General features: G+C 40.3%; 1 protein-coding gene across 22 annotated transcripts in view; it reads right to left on the reverse strand.

Moving 5' to 3' along the window:
* Positions 1–23,057, reverse strand: part of dlg2 (discs, large homolog 2) — a 355,738-nt gene that overhangs the window by 133,656 nt on the left and 199,025 nt on the right. For 12 of the 22 annotated variants that reach the window (XM_084373899.1, XM_084373897.1, XM_084373882.1 and 9 more), the window contains one exon: positions 21,688–21,747. The exons of the other annotated variants lie outside the window; for them this stretch is intronic. In XM_084373899.1, coding sequence (XP_084230025.1) covers positions 21,688–21,747 — 60 coding nt within the window. The remainder of the gene's footprint in view (positions 1–21,687; positions 21,748–23,057) is intronic. 22 annotated transcript variants of the gene reach the window in all.

Genomic DNA, 23,057 nt, shown 5'->3' on the forward strand with positions numbered 1-23,057 from the left:
CAGTATCTGAAACTGTACAAGTCATTTTGACAAGGGTGTCTGTTTATGTTTATGTTTATGTGCAATGTTTAGAAAGGGACATGCTCTAATATGGCGTTAGTATTTTTGTGCTAATACTACACATCTATTCTAAACTCTGGAAATGTTCAAACTAAAATATTCAAAGTGAGAAATAATTGTCTTCAAAACAAGTATTACAGTGCATTTATATCCCTAACAGTGGCTGATTATTACTTTCCTAAGAAGCAGTATCATTCATAATATCCCCAAAAGCTAGAATAATAACACAATCCACCCGTGTATCTGAGTAAAGCTAAGAACTTCCAGCTGAGTGCTCTGGCTCTGTTATTAATACCGATAGAGAGTAAGACAGAAACGGAGCATAGCTCATAAGGGGTGATATATTCTATCAAATCCACACCTTTCAGCATTCTCATTTTAACATGACAACTTCAACAGATGTCAAGACAGCCTCAACCCACATGAACAGAAGCTGTTCTGCAGAGTCGGAGAAGGCAAAGAAAATCAATTTTGTGTTTTGGCTTTGAGTAACAATGGAAGAAAATAACCCTGTGAAGAAAAAATCAAGACCTCACCTATCATGGTGAAAAAGAGGAAATAAATGTATCTTCTGTCAATTTTGACAATAACATGGTGCTGTTAATGTTCTGGTAATGTTCTGTTGTGTGGAACAGGTTTGTTCTTTTTTTGGATTGGATTAAAAGAAAATAACCAACCTGACACATCGCCACCAATACAATACTACAAAGCATGTGCACACACCCACACCCACACACACACACACACACACACACACACACACACACACACACACACACACACACACAACAACACTACTGAATATACTGGCTACCGCAACCCCTTTTGTTTTTCTGTTATGTTTTTGTAAAAATGTATTTATCTTTTAGTCATTGATTTACCCTACCCGTGTCTACCAATCCTTTGTTGTGTCACAAGAAACTGATCATGACACAGAGCAGCACAGTCGGTAGGACAGACAGGATGACAAACTGGATGACAGACACTTTTCCACGTATAACTGAAGAATTGTTTTCCTCATAAGTTGCCAAAGACACTACCAGTTACCACATTACTGTTGTTTGGTCCTGAAACGTTGCTTTGCGGGTCATTTCTCTTTTATTTGACGAGTGAAGGGTCTGATTAGCTGTCAGACTGTGAACACCATCAGACCGACACACCCCTGCCCTGTACTGCTGGCTTTTCCATTCACACAGATGCCGGCTTGCCTCTGCTGCGGCTCTGATACTACCCTTGGAGGCGGATCAGTGCCGCAGTCAAACTGTCCCCCCTATCTGCATCTGAAACTTTCACACAACAGCGATGCAGAGAATTGGCGCATGATTCCCGCACTGGAAGGGCAGTATGAATGGGGCTATAGACACACAGGTCAGTAACTACCAGATTTATATTCTCACCAAGGGATTACACTGTAGTTGCAGTTGGCATTACAGTCATTATTGCATACTTTGAAGTACACTGATACTTCAACCATTCCAAAATGGTACAAAAGGAAAACCATTATAACGTCTTGAAATGCTTTCAAAAGAGCATCAAAACACCAAACATAACAACACATCTCTGATCATCAATGCTTTGTTTAGACAACATTTATTAGTCGTTAATAAAAGACTGATTTTCTACCAATTATTGAGATACTGTAACATAAATTTAGCCCTAATAACTATACTTAAATTTCATATCAGCACTTTTTTTGTTGACATACATTTTAGATTATGGGGTTAATGATTATGTGCTACTTATAATATTCTTATAATACAAGATTACAATGTTACAAGGTAATTTATTGTCATTTAAAAACAAATTAAATAATGTTAGAGTCCTTTGTGCTACACCTATTTTAGAAACATTTCTAGTTGAGGAGTTCAGGAGTCTCAGTCTGGGGAGTGAAGCTGCTCTGTAGTCTGGTGGTACGATAGCAGCTACTTCTGTATCTTCTGTCAGATAGCAGCAGGGTGAACAGACTGTGGCTGGGTGGGTGTTGTCTTTTAGTATCTTTGGGCTCTGTGCAGCCATCTCGCTTCACTGATGTCAGCGATGCTCTGTAGATGGTACCAGTGATGTTCTGGTGGTTTTAATCACCCGCTGTAGAGCCTTCCTGTCCTGGGCCATGATGAACCATGCTAGTTTGTGATGTTTCTAGTCAGGATGATTTCTATTGCTCCAGAATCTCGGTTCTTAATTTCGCCTAAATTTCCTTAAGAGACTTTTCTGTGCTTTTTTTAACCAGTGTGGTGATGTATGGTGACCAGTGATGGTAATTCCGAGGAACATGATTGATCTTGTTCATGATAGTGGTGTCATCCTCATTCTTCACTATAGAGTTCTCTTGATGTCTGGGAGTGCAGTCATGGGTGTACAGTGTGAACATGAGGGGGCTGAGCACACAGCCCTGGGGGGCTCCGGTGTTGAGCACTAACGTAGAGGAGGTGTTTATTTCACATTTTACCTCCTCCATTGTAATATCGGCTTTTAGCGTCTCATTTTTTATACAACCAATTAATAACAAATTCTGTGAATTGAGAAATGCTCTTGTTTTCCATTCGTCTGCGGATGCCAGTTGTGTACAGTATATAATTCCTTGCTGTATCCCTGAAATATTTTCTCTATGTGTCCCTGATCTTATGTACATTAATGAATACATGTTGTTGAGGTATACATTTTGCTAACAATGTAGTGGCCCTTGAGCCTGCTTCACAATCATTTTGTTTCAGAAATGTATTTTTTTGTCAACTTTATCTATGAGTATGTCATTTATCTTTGTTTTCATGACCTTGATTTGTTGATATATCTTTGGATCCTTTGTATTTTGATAATCTTGCTCTAATTCCCCCAATCTCTCTCAACATGTTGTATATGACTGTAGTTTAACCCTTTTTTGCATGTTCAGTTTCCGCTATCAATTTTCCCCAAATGACCACCTTCATGGCATCCCAGAATATTGTTGGATCTGTTATGGAATTTCCATATGTTAAGTCTTATAGGGCCATAGTCATTAATTTGTCTATACTCTGCTCACCCAGGAGGTAAAGTTGCCCTGGGGTCACGCTCTGGATCACAGTGAGCAGCTGTAGAGATAAGTTTTGTGTCACTACACGTACTGTTCAGCTATGTTCTCCTCGATTGAGCTTCATTAAATACTTCAATGTAAGGCATCACATCTCCTGAATCTCTTTTCTCACTTGGGTTAATCAGATGAACTAAAATGCATCAATCTACTCCTCCATTGTTTTTTTCCTCAATACATCTCTTCATTTCTGCTTTTACCCTCTCTTTTCTTTGTTCATTAGTCAACATTCAATCTACCACACAGTTTGTCCTTTCCTGTTATTTAGGCATATTTTTATTGTGGATTATGGATTATGGTCTGACACATCTGACCCTCCAATCCTGCATTCCTTCACGCTGTGGCTATCACCACATCTTTTTCCAAAGGATGTAGGTTTCACAATATATCTATTATTACCATCTCTTCCAAATACTAGTCTATATTATTTGTAACTGCCCTTGTGTCTATAGATCTAGATTCATCTACCTAGATTTATCTCCCAGTAAAGTTGTTCATCTGTCTGGCCTAGTGTTAGTACCACCGGGAGGCTGGAGCAAATAATAACAGCAATATGAGTGAGTAATGTCAGATATCCTTCAACATCATTAAGCTGCCATTTGTCTAGGCCTACATAGTGTATTTCAGCTCGTATTATTTAGTAGTGACGTTGAATGAAATGTGTCACACACAGTGTGTGGAGAACAAGTCATATCTGCCGCAGTGTAAACTGTAAGCTGATAAAAACAGCTTTTACTGCTTTTAGAGTTGATGTAATAACTTTCATTTTACTGAGGAAAGGGGTTGAGACAGTAACCAGCATGCCAGCGTCTGACTGGTATCCCCTGTAAGAGATCCTTTTTACTTTATTTTAGAAGATCACACCCCTTTGTTTGTTTTTTTTCTTCCTCGAGATGGATTACTCTGAAGACCGTCTCTGGCTGAATGTTGCCTTGCCAGTCAGTTAATCTTGTAAAGCTGTTTAGCATTTGATTAGACAGTATAGTTGCTTGTTGTCATTAGAATAATAACAAAGCAACGGAAAAAATAATGTTATTAGCTAGTATTTGCAGCTGAGAGAGTACAATCAAAGACCTTTAGTGTGACAGAATCAGCTTGGACAGAGAATAGCAAGAGGCAATATTAAGACATACAGTATTATGTTATTATTATGTAGTATACTGAGTTTGTTTTTTGTTTATATTCTTCTCATTGTTTGGCTTTTACTGATGATTATCTCTCATAATCAGCAGCCTTTTTCATCTTACAAAGTTAACAGCATTAATTAATGAGTAACTTTGAAACATGTATGCCTGTATGTGATAACAAAATAGGGGCCATGCTCTGCGGTGTTATTAACGCTACAATCCAGCAGTGAGAGCAGTCTCTCTGCTGCACTGTTAGCTCCGGGGGGACCATCGTTGAACAAGACGCTGAGCAGAAGCAGAGTTATTGAGGTAAAACTGACTGAACGCCTCGTTATTTTCTTCACCTCAAAGTTTTACTAAGTTGTTCAATGCTGCGGTGTGTGTTGGTCAGCCACTCCACTCTGTTAATGTTATTCCCTGGGTGACGGCATAAAAAATATTCACAAATATATGACCTACTTCACGTTCGTCTCGCAAAGATAATTAATCATTCATTAACTGAAATACTCGCAACCGCTGCCTTTTTTGAAGATGAACTTCCAAGATAAATGTAATTTAATCGCAGTTCAGTTCCAACTTTTTTGTTTTGTCAACATCACAGTATTGACTAACATTCGCAATAGATTTTAGACATTGGTGAATCAATTCTGAATCATAGGAGATACGAGTTGCGATTCTCATTTTTAGCCACCCCTAGTATTAATGCATTTTTAATGCAGAATTCTTATTATTCTTTAAGACATCTAAATCAACTTATATAAAAAACTAAAATATACACTCCGGCTACTAATACCATAAATACCATTTACCATTAAGGGCTTATTTTCTGTACAAGATGGCCACTTTAGAATTCAGCAGATGCAAGCACTTCTTAGACCTAATGAACATCTTCATGGCGATATAACAAAATGTATTTCCCCAATTTGCATGAGACACTCGAACCAGTAAAAACACAGGCTGAATTTTGACAGTTAAAATTAGAGAGACCATAAATTCAAGCTGAGGTTGTCAAAATGAGCAGCTGTCATATGATGGTTTTTTTTAATGAAAATAAATAGCCTACACAAAAATGCAACTTTTACTGTAGGTCATCTCATGTTTGAGAAGCTACAACAGCACTAATGGCTAATGGCTGTTTCTGTTTAATGGCTTTCCATTTCCCTTTCCACTGTTTAAGAGCTCATCTCTATTAAATGACACCCTTTTTTTCCCTAAAGTGTTGTCTTGAATAAATGTTCAAAATATGCCTTTTATTCTCTGAGTGTTGTCACCACCTTTAATTCATGTTCACAGGTGGTTGATCCATACGGAGCCCCTAATGGGAAATAGGGGCTCGTGCACACGAGAAACGTTTATGTTTTTTTTTTGACTGCACTGTCTCCAGGGCGCTCTGCGCGCTGTCTCCAGTGCTCTCTGCGCGCTGTCTCCAGGGCGCTCTGCGCGCTGTCTCCAGGGCGCTCTGCGCGCTGTCTCCAGGGCGCTCTGCGCGCTGTCTCCAGTGCGCTCTGCGCCCCTGACAGCACAGTGTGTCCACTGCAGCGATTTCACACAAACTACAAAACTAAAATGGTATTTGGTGAAACATGAACAGTAGGCTATTCATTCTTTAATGCTTTTTGATTTAATGTTGGATTTCTACCACTGATTATGATTACTGGATCAGTTAGTTACCAAAGAGTCTATATACTATTTTAAGGGGAAGTGGCTAAAGTGCATACAATTGACCTTTTACAGACACCCACTAAGAGCAAATCAATTTTGGAGGATCCCATAGTGTGTCTGAGTGTAGACAATGAGCACAGAATCTTTCACATAGATGGCGAGATGAATCTGCAGAGTTATTTGCAGTGCATCATTATGTTCAATCTAGGTTTGATGAGAGCTCCTCTCCTGACTATCAGCAGGAGAGGTCAGTCACACTTTCTGTGACATTTTGACTTCTTGTGTTTCCTTGGTCCCTTTCTTTTCTTCACTGCCATCACAAAGATAGATGCATTCTGAACATACACAGCAGGTTATGGACCACACATGCCCAATTACAAGGGCCATCCGCGAATGTGTGCTCAAAGAACCAAGGTACCAAGTCAACTGTTTAGCATCTTCAGTCAGCAATTAAATCCAACAGAAATAAAGCATTACAACTACTGCCTTTGACTTTAGTATATTACTATAATACTACTAATACTATAAGAATAACCGTTTAAAGTCATTCACCAAAGTCATTCACCAAAGTCATTCACCAAAGTCAACAGATCAAGGCAGAGCAGCAGAGAGCAGCAGCAGCACTGAGAGCAAGTTTTAAACATTTTACAGCATTTTTGGATCAAACTTCTACCAAATTCTGATTTGTTTCTATCAATGGTGACTGTGGAGTGCTTGTGGTCAACCTGTAGAAGTTGATTGACAGTTTTAAGGGGAGATATCTGGTGGATGCACATTTGGGCCTGTCTGTCTGCATCAAACAGCAGCCTAGCTACCTGGCCTCACCTGATCAGATACCATCAAGCAGCAGCAGCTTCCACCTGGTTCTAGCAGCAGCCACCACCAGGCCCCAGCAGTGGAAGCTACCTGGACTTAGCTGCTCAGACACCATCAAGCAGCAGCAGCTACCACCAGGTCTGCAGCAGCAGAAGCTACCTGGTCCCAGGAGCAGCTGCCATCAAGCTTCAGCAGCAGCCTATCCAGCAGGACTCAGCAGCAGGAGCTACCTGGCCCAGCAGCAGCTCAACCACCAGGCCTCAGCAGCAGCTCAACCACCAGGCCTCAGCAGCAGCTCAACCACCAGGCCTCAGCAGTAGCTCAACCACCAGGCCTTAGCAGCAGCCCATCTATCCATCCATCCATCCATCCACCAGACTAGACCCAGGCCTCCCTCAGTGACAACATGCCACCTAAGCAGAAGCCAGAAGTGAAGTCTGAGGAGGAGTGTATTTTGCTCGCACAGGTGAATGAACTAATGCAACAACAGAGAGAGATGTTTTTAGCACTCTTGCAACAACAGCAAGAGAATTTTAAAGGCTTTGTCAAAATAATCTTGGACTCAACAAACACACGACTGGATGATATTTCAAAGGAAGTTCAAGAAATTAAAGCCAGTATTCATTTCACACAGAAAGAGGTCGATAACATCAAAATGGGTAACATCAAACAGATTGATCACTGTAAAGACATGCAATCTGAAATCTTCAAGATATGTGAGAGTCTGTTGGTCGTTACTGACAAGATGGATTATCTAGAGGGTCAGTCCAGAAGACACAACTTGGTCATAGATGGAATCGAGGAGACACCAGGAGAAACATGGTCTGATTCAGAGGAAAAGGTCAAGAGAGTCCTCATGGAGAAACTACAACTGCAGGGGATGATCGAGGTGGAGCGGGCTCACTGTGCAGGGAAACCTGTGTCAGGGAGTGACAGACCCTGGCCGATTGTAGTTAAGTTTGTTAAGTACAAGGACAGATTAATGATTCTCCAGAGGGCTAAATACCTTAAAGGCTCCAAAATTTACATAAATGAGGACTATACAGATGCCGTCCGTCAGAAAAGAAAAGACCTAATGCCTAAGTTGAAAGCTGCTCGAGACAGAGGGGACATCGCTTTTCTCCGTCACGACAAGCTGATTATACATCCTCGCAGCAGCACCCCAAGACAGCAGGGAGATGTCTAACCCCAGCAGGTTTTCTCATGATTGAATCTTTTTAACCCATTCACAACAAATAATTATAATTATATGGACTGTATTGATTCACATGACCCTGATGTCAATTTCTTTAGCAGATTTAATAGAGAGTCTAATTCATGTAACTACTATAATGAGGATGAATTTCATTTGTTGACTGGCAACTTAACCAGTAATTCCAATGTCTTCTCTACAATTCACTTAAATATACGCAGCCTTCCTAAGAATAATGATCAATTTATGTTTTTTTGCTGTCTTTCTGATGAAATTGTTGAGCTTTACAACATACCTCAGTACACTTTAGTATTTTCAAATAGGAAGGAAAGAGCTGGAGGAGGAGTTGCTGTTTTTGTTCATAACCAATATCAGATTAAAGTAAGAAAGGATTTGGATTTAATCTCAAATGAAACTGAGGTTGAATCTGTCTTTTTGGAATTAATATCTTGCCCTGTTTTTGGTGGCAGAAACGTCATAATTGGTTGTATTTATCGTCCACCTCATGCTGAAATTAATTCTTTCAATGATACACTCACAGTTTCACTTGATGTTATTAATAAGGAAGGTAAACTTTGTTATTTGCTTGGAGATTTTAATATCAATCTTATCAATACTGAGAACCATTCTTCTACTGTTAATTTTCTAAATGTGTTATAGTCATCCTATTTTCTTCCTCTTATTGACAAGCCAACCAGAATGACCTGTAAAACAGCCACCCTTATTGATAACATTATAACTAACACATTTGATTATCCAGTAAACTCAGGAATATTATATTCTGACATTTCTGACCACTTTCCTGTATTCCATATCACTACAAGTAATAGTTTCAAACATAAGGGCCCAAATGTCAGAACAGTTTTCCACATATTTAGTGAAGATAACATCAAACGCTTTAGAGAAATGCTTGAAAAAGTAAATTGGGATGATGTTTATGATCAGCAGGATGCCAACAAAGCCTATCAATCTTTTATTCATCTGTTCAAGACCGTATTTAATGAGTGCTTTCCACTTGTGAGCCTCAAAATTAATAAAAGACATGGTTTTAATAAACCCTGGTTCACTACTGGATTCATAAAATCCTCAAGGAAGAAAAACAGATTATATAAAAGGTTTTTTTCTAATCCAACTCCACGGAACTCCAATACATATAAAAAATATAGAAACAAGTTCACTTATTTACTTCGTATGGCAAAGAAGAAATACTATTCTGATAAATTCAAAGAATCTACTAACAACATAAAAAATACATGGAATATTATTAGTGAACTATTAAACAAGAAAAAGGCACCTGCAAAATTTCCATCCCAATTCACTGATGGCAAGTCAACATTCTCCAATCTCTCTGACATAGCAAATGAATCTAATAATTTCTTTATAAATGTTGGTAGCACCTTTGCCAAGAAAATCTCTCCATCTAATAACTGCCCTACAGATAATATTACTGGTGTCTTCCCTGCCCTGCAAAACTTTGAACCACCCACAGTTAATGAAGTGATCGACATCATTGTAAATCTTAATAATTCAGCAGCAGGTCACGACGAAATCAAGGCTAAGCTCCTAAAGGAAGTAGTTCCCTTCATTGGAAAAACCTTTAACACATGTCTTTGCTGTGTCACTAAAGACTGGGGTAGTCCTTAGTGATCTTAAAGTGGCAAAGGTCTTACCTCTTTTTAAAGAAAGTGAACCCAGTGTTTTTAACAATTATAGACCGATTTCTATCCTACCGTGCTTTTCCAAGGTCCTGGAAAAGTTAGTTTACACAAGAGTTATTTCACACCTCAATGATAATGACATATTGTACAAACACCGATATGGTTTTCGCAAAAAGCACTCAACATATATGGCTCTTTTGCAACTTATTGATAAAATTTCTACAGCTCTGGACAAAAATATGTTTGCTATTGGTATTTTTTTGGATCACTCAAAAGCGTTTGACACAGTTGACCATGATATTCTCCTGTCAAAACTCCACCGATATGGTCTTCAAGAGTGATCAACTGGTTTGGTGATTACCTTTGTAACAGAGAACAATATGTTTGTATTAATGGTCATGAATCTAAGATAGCAAAACTATACTATGGTGTGCCTCAAGGTCAATTCTTGGGCCCCTTCTGTTTCTAATTTTTATTAATGATTTCGCCGTAATGTCTGAGTCTTCTCTGCCCATTTATTTGTGGATGATACTAACTATGCCATGTCTCACTCTGACTTTGAAGAGTCAGACTCAGAAGAGTCTCTTCCTTAGTTAATCAGTCCTGTCTTATGACATTATATCACAGTTTAATTTATCCATATTTGACATACTTTTGACATACATTTTCTTTCCCCTGTTAAAAGGGCTTTTTTTTTGGGTCAAGTTTTTCCTCACTTGAATCGAGGGTCGAAGGACAGAGGGTGTCGTCTCTGTACAGATTGTAAAGCCCTCTGAGGCAAACTGTGATTTGTGAATTTGGGCTATACAAATACAATTTGATTTGATTTGATTTGATTTGACATACTGTAACATTGTTTGGGGTGCTTCATATTCCTCGTACCTTAATCAGTTATTCTCAATTCAGAAAAGATTCTTGAGAATGATATCAAATTCTACTAATCAAGCGCCATCTGCATCCTTATTTAGCAAATTCAAACTTTTATCAATTTTTTCTATTAATATGTTTCAAACATGTACTGTATGTTTATGTTTAAATTCATTCATTACAAACAAGACGATCACAAGAAGTGATTTTATATTGAGGGAGAGGATTTCATATAAGCCCTTTGGGCTTCTTTTCCTCTCCTGCACAATTATTTGCCTTGTATTATTAAATATAATTCTTGTTTTTTTTTATCATTGTGCACATGAATAAATAAATAAATTAAATAAATAAAAGTCAAAGAGGTTTTGAGTTTCTGGAGTTGACTGCTACTAAGTGTGTTCCTGCAGGATTCTTCTGTACAGTTTTTGACAAGGTTTGGACTGTAAGCATTTCTTATGTTCAACTACAAATATGTGTTTGTCCTTTCCATGCTTGCCCTTTGGGACTGACCATGCTTCATTTGCAAGTGGCTTGCATTCTGATAACAGAACAGAACCCACTTTAACAGATGTGTCAGTGAAAGATAGAATGAAGTCTACCTCTACAATGTTGCAATAAATGATTTCACTTCATTTGGCCCCTTAAAACCTTGTGTTCATCTCAGGTTATCACAGAGAGATAATTCTGATGATAGAGACTCCCTTTCTTTGAGAAGGCTGTAAGACAACAAGCTTGGGCAGAATTTCAAGAACTGTCCAAATGAGACTGAAGCAGATGGGCACTTTAATAACATTCTTTGACAGGAGACATTTTAAAGAGACTAGACAGTTCCTCTGACCCGATTAAAGAGACTAAAAAGTGCTGCTTTAACGACTGTGTAATGAATATTCATGCTCTTGCTATGATGAATGGAACTGTGTATCCTTTAGATGATTAAGCAGATAATTAAACAACTTATGAAAGCTTTTGCAAAAAATTTTTTTGCATAACTACTACTTCCCATGCATTTCTCTCCAAATTGGCTGTGTGTGTCTGTGTCCTGCAGTGAGAGCAGGTTGGTGTGTAACCGGAGAATACCCCTCTCCACCAGTAAATGGCCAATCACTGTTAGTATGCAAATGATGTAATGACACTCGAGGTGGCACCGGGTAGCATAGAATCATAGTGAATATTGCAGACAGCATAGTAAGAGGAGATGCAACAGTTTGAGGAAGCATCGTCTTCTTTCAAATCTTCCGTCATTTTGGTTTTGGTATTGAATGCAACGATGAGGGAACAAAAACAGTGGACAGAAAACTTATTGTCTGCAAGCACAGCTTGACTCATGTCGCCTACACAAATGGAAACACTTCGAACATGAGCAAGCATCTACGTCACCACCACCCAACAGTAAAAGTCATAGAATACGAATTGGCTAAAACACAGAGCCTTGCGCTCAAGATGGATGTTTGATTATTATTTAGCTTTTTATTATAGCAGTAATCAAGGCCAAGAGGCGTTTTTGGCACTTTTCACGTTTGAAAGTGTTTTTATTTTTATATAACTTTATTTATTTCACATTGTACAATACACCAGAAATATAATAAGCAAAATAAATAGAAGATTTTCAATAGTAATGTAGCTTTTTCTCCTCCTCGCAGAAAATGTGTATTGAACCAAAACCGTGATCAAAAAATTGAGGTACGTATCAAACCGTGGCTAACTGTATCATTGCATCCCTAGTGAACATACACACATTATCTCTACTTACTATTTCTAGCGATGACTCCTGTTCTTTATTAAACAGTCTGTATTTTTGGAACTACAATAGTTGACAGGCCTCACTTTTCTTTGGCTACTAACAGCTGACATTAAAGAATGACCTTGATAAGTGAGTAATTAAACATTACTATCAAATACTGTTAACAATGTGCGATTTATTTCAGATTTCATATGGACCCTCTCTTGGGTGAGGGTAGGCCTTGGCGAAACTCTTTGATGATAGTGATGTTTCATATCGGCCAATATCGATCATTTTTAATGACCTGTCCTATTTTTATCATTTTTAAAGACCAGGCGAAAAAGGTCAAATTTAACTTCTTTATTTTGAATTCAACCACTTTATCAAGGCACACTGGTTCTAATTATGTTTTTTTTTTGTTTTGTTTGGTTTGGGTTTTTTTAAAAGTATTTTAAGGCTTTATTTTGATAGGACAGCTTAGAAATAACAAGAAATGGGATGAGAGAGGGGGGGGTTGACATGCAGCAAAGGGCCAGAGGTCGGACTCAAACCCTGGGCCGCTGCAGCAAGGACAGAGCCTCTGCACATGGGTTGCGCGCTCTACCAACTGAGCTACCGGGGTGCCCCTGGTTTTAATTATGTTAACACAACAATGAAAAAAAAAATTGAATTCATACATATTAAAGTCATACTGGCAAGCTGACCTGCTCTTTCCTGTCCACTTGACCTAATGAGCCCGGACACACTCTGGCAGCCAAGAGCAGCTCCAGAGGATGTGTGATGCCTAGAGGAGCAGCAGAGGGTGGGGACAGAGGCTGAAGGGCCTGGTGTTTTTGGCTGCTGTATCAGACCGTGAGAAGAGCAGACATTACTTCTGTGTGAGTTGATAGTTTTACAGGTGGAGCGTGGCTGGTCTTGTGAGAACTGTGGTCCATAGAGAGCTATACCAATGATGTTTTTTTGTAGTACAACCTGAAAGTTAGCATCATCCTAGTTCCTTCACCAAAAAACCAGTGGGATTTTTCCACTGCATTTTGGAATATTGCCAAAAATAATCCCAATGGCAAACACAAGTTTATGACACTTCCAGGTTTTGTTCATCAAGATAATCTTCACAGATGAACACCACTTTCTGATTTTTGAAGCGTAAATTAAATGTGTAGCAGTAAAAAGGTAATGTTAGGCTATAAACCAGTGATGACATGTTTAGCCGCATGTCATCATTCAGCCGCTGGCTGTCGAGGTGGTGTCCAGCAAACGATGTGGGGTTTGTTGATAATTGGCGGACTTTCTGGGGAAAACCTGGTCTGATTAGGAGAGACGACATCCATCCCACTTTGGACGGAGTGGCTCTCATCTCTAGAAATCTGACCCATTTTATTAGCCAACAACCAACCTGACAACCCAGAGTTGAGACCAGGAGGCAGAGCTGCAGTCTTACACGCTTCTCTGAGCTTCCATTAGATCAGTTGCACACCCAAAACTTTATTGAGACTGTGTCTGCCCCCCGACCACCTAAATTAATCAAATCAAAAGTCAGCAGAAGAGGAGTTGTGCATGAAAATCTAATAAAAATTAACAGCAACTCTGCAATTTCAAAACAAGACAAGAGAATTAAATGTGGACTCCTAAACATCAGATCCCTGTCATCGAAAGCTGTACTAGTAAATGACTTAATTTCAGATTGTAATATTGATTTATTCTGTCTTACTGAAACCTGGCTGCATCCTGAAGAATATGTCAGCCTGAATGAATCCACTCCCCCTAGTCATATTAATACTCACATTCCTCGAGGCTCCGGCCGAGGAGGTGGTGTTGCAGCTATTTATGACTTAAGTCTGTCAATCAATCCTAAACCTAAAGTAAATTATAACTCATTTGAAAGCCTTGTTCTTAGTCTTTCACATCCAACGTGGAAAACTTTACAGCCAGTTCTATTTGTTGTAGTGTATCGAGCACCTGGTCCTTACTCAGAATTTTTATCTGAATTCTCTGAGCTTTTATCAAGTCTAGTCCTCAAATCAGATAAAGTAATTATTGTATGTGATTTTAATATTCATGTGGATGTCGTTAATGATAGCCTTAGTAGTGCATTTATCACATTATTAGACTCTATTGGCTTCTCTCAGTGTGTACATAAACCAACTACCTGTTTTGACCACACCCTTGACCTTGTTCTAGCTTATGGTATCGAGATTGAAAATCTAACAGTTTCTCCACAGAATCCTCTTTTATCAGACCATCACTTAATAACTTTTGAAGTTCTATTACTGGACTACACACCATTAGGCAAAAACTCCTTCACTAGATGTCTATCTGATAGTGCTGTAGCTAAATTTAAGGAAATTATACCGCTGGCACTTAATTCAATGCCATGTCTTAATATAATAGAGGACTCCTCCGCTAACCTCAGTTCCTCACAAATTGATCATCTTGTTGATAGCACTGCAGGCTCATTGCGAACAACATTGGACTCTATTGCCCCTCTGAAAAAGAAACCTATAAAACACAGGAGGTTAGCACCCTGGTATAACTCGGATACCCGCAAATTGAAGCAAACATCACGGAAATTTGAAAGGAAATGGCGTTCCACCAATTTGGAAGAATCTCGCTTAGCCTGGAAAGATAGCCTTAAAATATATAGGAAGGCCCTCCGAAATGCCAGAGCAAGCTATTACTCGTCATTAATAGAGGAAAACAAAAACAACACCAGGTTTCTTTTCAGCACTTTAGCCAGGCTGACAGAAAGTCACAGCTCTACTGAACCATGTATTCCTACAACGCTCAGTAGTAATGACTTCATGAGCTTCTTTAATGATAAAATTTTAACTATTAGAGACAAAATCCATCATCGCTTGCCCTCAACTGGCACTATTGTATCTTTAAACACAGGAACCTCAGAAACAGTTGCAAATTCTGACTTATATTTAGACTGCTTCTCTCCCATTGACCTCCACCAACTAACTTCGATGATTTCTTCATCTAGACCAACAACTTGTCTCCTAGACCCCATCCCAACTAGGTTGCTGAAAGAAACTTTACCTTTAATTAGCTCATCTCTACTAGAAATGATCAACCTGTCTCTATTAACAGGATAAGTACCACAGTCCTTTAAACTAGCTGTAATTAGACCACTTCTTAAAAAGCCTAATCTTGATCCAGAAGCTTTAGCCAACTATAGACCTATATCCAACCTTCCTTTCCTCTCCAAGATCCTTGAGAAAGCAGTCGCCAACCAGCTATGTGACTTCCTTCATAACAATAGTTTATATGAGGATTTTCAATCAGGTTTTAGAGCACATCATAGCACAGAGGCGGTACTGGTCAAAGTTACAAATGACCTCCTAATCGCTTCTGACAAAGGACTTGTCTCTGTCCTGGTCTTGCTAGATCTTAGTGCTGCATTTGATACCATTGATCATCACATTCTACTACAGAGACTGGAATACTTAATTGGCATTAAAGGACCCGCATTAAACTGGTTTAAGTCCTATTTATCGGATCGATTTCAGTTTGTACATGTTAATGATGAGTCATCCCTGTATACCAAGGTTAGTCATGGTGTTCCTCAAGGCTCCGTGCTTGGACCCATACTATTCACCTTATATATGCTCCCTCTAGGAAATATAATTCGGAAACACTCCATAAACTTTCATTGTTACGCAGATGATACCCAGTTATACTTATCAATAAAGCCAGATGAAACTAATCAGCTAACTAAACTCCATGCATGTCTCAAGGACATTAAGACCTAGATGACCTGCAATTTTCTGCTGTTAAATTCAGATAAAACCGAAGTTATAGTACTTGGTCCTAAACACCTTAGAGATGCATTATCTAATGATATAGCTAGTTTGGATGGCATTAACTTGGCCTCCAGCACCACCGTCAGGAATCTGGGAGTTATCTTTGATCAAGATATGTCCTTCAACTCCCACATAAAACAAATTTCAAGGTCTGCATTTTTTCATCTACGTAACATTGCAAAAACCAGGCCCATCCTGTCTCAAAAAGACACAGAAAAGCTAGTCCATGCATTTGTTACTTCCAGGCTGGACTATAGTAATTCTCTATTATCAGGCTGCCCTAACAAGTCTCTAAAGAGTCTACAGCTGGTCCAGAATGCTGCAGCACGTGTACTGACAGGAACTAAGAAAAGAGATCATATTACTCCTGTATTGGCCTCTCTGCACTGGCTCCCTGTAAAATCAAGAATAGAGTTTAAAATCCTTCTTCTCACTTACAAAGCTGTTAATGGTCAGGCACCATCATATCTCCAGGAGCTCATACTACCCTTTTACCCAACTAGAGCATTACGCTCCCAAAACGCAGGATTACTTGTAGTTCCTAAAGTCTCCAAAAGCAGAATGGGAGCCAGAGCCTTCAGTTATCAAGCTCCTCTTCTGTGGAACCATCTTCCTGTTTTGGCCCGGGAGGCGGACACCCTCTCTACCTTTAAGAGTAGACTTAAGACCTTCCTTTTTGATATAGCTTATAGTTAGGGCTGGCCCAGGCCTGTCTTGGACCAGCTCTTGGTTATGCTGCTATAGGCCCAGTCCGGGGGACAAATGATACACTGAGCTTCTCTCTCCTCCTCTCCTCTCCATCTGTATACATTATGCCTGTATACATGCCCCATCTCTGCATGTCACTGACTTCACTTCTTCCCCGGAGTCCTTGTGCTTTCTAGTCCTACAGGCTCTCATGGATCCTGGCCGCGCCCGGGTCGTGGATCGTGGACGCGCCTACTGCCATGGCCCTGCCTGACACCCACCACTACTGTTGCTAATATTAGTCATATCTCTGTTACATACGTTTCACTACTATTATTGTAATGCATTACTACATACTATCCTTACCGTTAACCACTACTACTGTTATTACTAGTAGTCACATTTCCATTATGTGCATTTCATTATTATTGCTGTAATACCTCTTTATGTACTTTCACTCCTGTCAATCATCTCTTATAATTGTATACATTGTGATCTCGTTGATCTGCTCTGTACATGCAACATCTATTGCACGTCTGTCTGTCCTGGGAGAGGGATCCCTCCTCTGTGGCTCTTCCTGAGGTTTCTTCTGCATTTTTTCCCTGTTAAAAGGGCTTCTTTTGGGGGGCAAGTTTTTCCTCACTCGAATCGAGGGTCGAAGGACAGAGGGTGTCGTCTCTGTACAGATTGTAAAGCCCTCTGAGGCAAACTGTGATTTGTGAATTTGGGCTACACAAATAAAATTTGATTTGATTTGATTTGATTTGATTTGAAACAGACGACATTGCGGTCACATGACTTCAAAGTCACCACCACTAAGCATCTTACTACACAATTACTATACAGGTTTTTTATAAACTGATCGATGTAAAAGTTGCAAAGTCGGAGTTAGAATACTTTGTAACTCTACGTGTTCGCTGTGATGACGTTTAATGTCCCTGACAATCTCTGTAGTTTCATTTAGACACTTGTTAGCAACCGCTAACCGTTTTAACACACGGAAGAGCTTTATAATTAAACTGTGGGACATTTAATGATGGATTTTATGTGGTAGAACAAAACGCGTAAATATGTTCAGCCTGTGGTAACCACACACCTTATTTCACAAATTTAACTGAACGTCAATTTGAAAAACTCTTTGAGAGTTTAGTTACATTTTGTTCAGGTGAAGGAAGCTGTGAATTACTGCTGGTGAGTAAGAAGAAATTGTAGATCCAGTGTTTAGGCATTCTGTGAGGAGAGTTAGTTGAAATATTTTATCTTGTCTAGTTACTTTTTGTGTAAATTCTTGTGAAACTGTTGAAGCTGAGTAGCTATCAGTGACTTTCGGCCAAGTCAGGTGTGGTGAATAGGCTTGATTGCAGGGCAGGACTAAGCCTGCATGAGGTAAATCTAGAACATATGGGCTAGTCACTACAGCATCAGTCCCACCCAATCCCAGTCAGGACATCAAACTGGAGAAGATTTCACCAACGGTACTGAACTTGAAGTACTAAGGTGGCTATGGAACTGCTAGTCTGCAGTCAAGAAAGTGGACACCATTTCAGCCTATGCCTCCCTGCAGACTGTCCACTTCCTGGCCCTTACGGAGACCTGGATCCCTCCAGAAAACACTGCCACTCCAGCTGCCCTCTCAACTGCCTACTCATTCTCACACTCCCCGAGACAAACAGGTCGTGGAGGAGGAACTGGACTCCTCATCTCACCCATGTGGTCCTACCAGGTCCTTACCCTCGACCACATACCCAGATCTGCATTTGAATTCCACGCTGTCTCTGTCACCCTTCCTTTCAAGCTCAACATCGTGGTGATCTATTGCCCTCCCCCCTCCTGCGACTTCTTTGATGAGATGGACGTCCTCCTAAGCTGCTCCCCTGACGATGGCACACCACTCGTTGTCCTGGGTGACTTCAACATCCCCCCAGAGAAGCTGGGAAGCCGCCACAACCTGAAATCCCTCTCTCCCTCCACTCTCTCCTCAACTGTTCTTTCCTCACTATCATCCACAGAACAATTCTCTCTACTGTCCACCGAGGAAGCCTCCTCCACTCTGTTATCCTCCCTCTCCTCCTCTTTAAACACTCTCTGTCCCCTCACCTCCTGACCAGCAAGATCAGCAACTACAGACCTGTATCTCTTCTTTCATTCCTCTCTAAAACCCTGGAACGCGCTGTCTACAACCAATTGTCCTACCTTTCACAAAACGACCTCTTTGACCCTAATCAGTCAGGCTTTAGGATTGCTCACTCCACTGACCGACCCGGTCTGACCCAAAACCGGCGTTTCTGGCGGATTTTAAACTGTGGACGCTTGGGGCTATCCAGTAATATTGGGCGCAGCAGACGCCTTTGCGTACCGGTGGAGTGCAGTTGATGCAACAATGTTACGTTCATGTGTAGAGCTGAGATGAGACCTAAAAGTGCAAAGCACACAGTCCGGTACATGTCGACTATTGTTGTTGATAACCGTTTTGCTTCAATGCGCATGTGCGAACGGCTTGTCGCTAGGCGCTTGACGTCATCGCGTCAACACCAGCTCCGTTTAACATCGCTACATGGATCCACTCAATCGGATATTTTTCTATTTCTCCACTTTTTATCCGTTTAAAAATATCTCCATTTATGTGGGTGAAATCGCTGTGTTCGTGTGGTTGAGAGGCCCAATTGGACAGAAAAATGTGCGTTTAGGAATATATCGTATTCGTGTAGTCCAGGCATGAGTCTCTCCGTGCCGCCAGAGCCTCATCCCACTCATCAGTCCTCATTCTCCTCGACTTATCAACCACCAAATCCTCCTCTCCACTCTGGCCGAACTTGGCATCGCTGACTCTGCTCTAACCTGGTTCACATCATACCTGACAAATCGCACTTTTCAGGTCACGTGGAATGACTCCTTGTCTAAACCCTGCTTTCTGGAAACTGGTGTCCCTCAAGGCTCAGTACTAGGACCACTTCTGTTTTAACTATACACTAGATCACTAGGCTCTGCAATCACATCACATGGATTTTCTTACCACTGTTATGCTGACAACACCCAACTATCCCTCTCTTTTCCCCATCCTCCAGTACCCACGTTGCAATGCGCATCTCGGAATGTCTGGCAGACATCTCCGCTTGGACAACTGCGCATCATCTCAAGCTCAACCTTAGTAAAACTGAACTCCTCTTCATCCCGGGGAAAGACTGCCCTCACATGGACCTGTCAGTCACTGTCGAGGACGTCGCAGTATCGCCTCCATTGACTGCGAGGAACCTGGGTGTAATCCTCGACGACAGACGCCCCCCAACATCACCGCGGTGGCCCGATCCTGCAGATTTGCCCTCTACAACATCCGCAGGATCCGGTCTTTCCTCACAAAGGATGCGACGCAACTCCTGGTCTAATCGCTGGTCATTTCCCGCCTGGACTACTGCAACTTGCTCTTGGCTGGACTCGCAGCCTCTGTGACTAAACCATTGCAACGTATCCAGAATGCTGCAGTGTGCCTTGTTTTCAATCTACCCAAATTCTCCCATGTGACCCCCCTCCTCCATGACCTCCACTGGCTTCCTGTTGCGGCCCACATCAGATTCAAGACGATGGTGCTGGCCTTCAAGGCCGTCAACAGAACTGCACCCATCTACCTCCAAACACTGGTCAGACCACATGCCCCAGCGTGAGCACTTCTCTCTACTACATCAGCTGGCCAGCTGGTACCGCCATCGCTAAGAGCAAACAAAGGCCACTCAGCGAAGTCGCAACTCTTCTCTGCTCTGGCAGCAGAATCACTCGCCGTCTTCCGCAAAAGACTCAAGACTCACTTGTTCAGACTTCACCTCGACCCCGCAAAGCATGAATCCCCCCATCCACCCCAGCAGTTCACATCCAAACTGTTAATTGAACATACTCCAAGAATCTGCTGAGATGCTCTCTTGACCCAGTGCAGGTGGTGGGAAAGAGCAGGATGATGGATAAGTTGTCATCGCTGTTGGTGAAGGAGTCCCACCCCCTGCAGGTCACTATCACCGCACTGGTCAGCTCCTTCAGCGATAGACTGATACACCCCATGTGTGTGTGAAGGAGAGGTATCGCAGGTCCTTCCTTCCTGCTGCTGTTAGACTGTACAACCAGCACTGCTCCCAGTAGACCCCACATGTGCACTATGCCATAAAAACTCTACACATATTCCATATACATTTTGGTTTGCACTAACTGGACAATTTTTAATACCCATATTTATTATTTGTAAATAAAAATACTGTTTATAATTACACTGTTCATATTGTAAATATTACTACAATGTTCATATTGTAAATATTATGTATATACAAGTACATTCTATTTCTTATCTTCTTATTATATTGTTTATTTTTTACTTTTTATTATTGTTTATTGTAATTACTGTCCTTTGGCTGCTGTGGCAAAGAAATTTCCCCATTTGCGGGACAAATAAAGGAATGATTCTGATTCTGATTCTGAATAATAATGCTTAATCAATTCAAAAAATACCACAATAAGTGATAAAGACAGTACACCGTTGAGCATGCTGTAATTGTGTCTTAAAAGTAACTTGGCCTTTGAATATTATTGCATATGTTTCATTATTCTGTTAAGTGCAGGTTAAATCAGGTATGGGGATCCTAAACACATGACCTGGGTACAGTAAGCTCTTCAACAAATAATACATGATTGATAACAGAGACAGGCTTCACACCAGATCACAGTAACACCACAGCAAGCACATGGGATTTGCTGGCAGGCAAATGGGTCACAAAGACGCATGGAATTAATTTAACAAATTATGGGTAAGACAAGAGAAGGGCAACGACCCACAAGTAATGGAAAGACTGCTTCTTAAGGCAATGTATAGAAGGGCAACAACAGAACAAAGTCCATGCAGCACCGATGGGACATCAATCTTCTGGATAGAAGGACCCAGAAATAAGGGAGGAGTTTAAGGTAATACTAAAAACAAATAATACAATAAAATACAGGGGATTGAGTTTCCCCAGAGGTCAAATAAAAATAAAATTAAATAAAACTTGCCATGTAGTTTGCTGTGGTCACACCCGGGTATGCAAGATCAAAACGGGTAACCAGTGCAGGCTGCAGGTAAGAAACGAAAGACAAGATCACTAGCCAGAATACTTGGGTAGGGAGAGAGAAAGAAGGGAGCCTGATGCATCAGGATAAAAAGCATTAGTAATGGTTACCCTGCCACATGTTGAAGGTGGGAGAGGGGAGAAATGTACAAAGGGGTAAAGATTGAATGAGGATGACTCTGGCTTCCTGCATTATTTCTGTCAATGAGGAAGAGCCTCTTACCCAGTGGGAAATTTGCCATCACAGATTGACTGACATGTGCAAAGTAAAATTCACTAATGATCACTACTGCACTAATAAGAAACAAACTGTTTTTAAAGCAGAAATAAGTACAGGAAAACACAGTTTTGTGTTCTCAGCTTGTAAATAAACAGACCAAAAATGGCTGAATGTCAACTGTCAACACTCACAATACTGCACCCATACTGGAAAATATCACTCCTGTGATAATCCACTGCCATTAAGGTGCTGAATATCAGTCCCCAACTGGTAATTTTCTTTTAGAAATGACAGTGCAACTTAATAGTTGCCAAACCCAAAGGTTGGTTTAAGGTTGTTTGGGCCGTATCACTTTTTGGTGTTACACTTCTATCAACAATGACCTCATTAACTTTGAGTCATTACAATGAAGACCATCAGTAAGACATTTGGCATGCCTCTCCTGGTTTATTACCTACATTTTACAGTGTATGACAATATGTCAGATGCCATTGACACTGTCAATGGCATCTGACATATTGTCATACAGTCTGCAGTCTGCTGGATTACATCACAGCTCCTACAGGTATTACTTAATGGCACAACACAGGATTCTCGGAGCTCCTGACGGTTAATGGCGACGGTGAATCATTTCTTACATGTCAAAACTGGATGGAGAACTATGGGATTTGCTTATATATGCAAGGACAAAAGCATTAACATCATCATCTAACAACAATACTGATGGATAAGTACTGCGTTAAATCACATCTAATCATATTGAGTTTCTGCTGTTATGCAGCAGCCATGGATTCATTTTGAATAACAATCACCAATAAATGATAAATGTATAGTTAAATAAAGTAAATAGTTATTTCACTGTTAACAGAACAATAGATGCTTTATTAACAATTAAACAAGCATTTGTAAAGGTTTATAATGGGTTGTATAAATCTTTTAAACCCCAACGTGTATAGATGAACTACATAGTTTTTATTAACCATTTTATTTAAGTATTATAAACATCAGTTGCAACTTTATGATAAACAATTGCTTAATACATGTTTTATAAAGCATTTCACTGTTTATTAACAGTGAAATAAGTGTTTATTAAA

The sequence above is a fragment of the Pagrus pagrus genome (assembly GCF_965226575.1).
Source record: "Pagrus pagrus genome assembly, chromosome: 14".
NCBI classification, from domain to species: Eukaryota; Metazoa; Chordata; class Actinopteri; order Spariformes; family Sparidae; genus Pagrus; species Pagrus pagrus.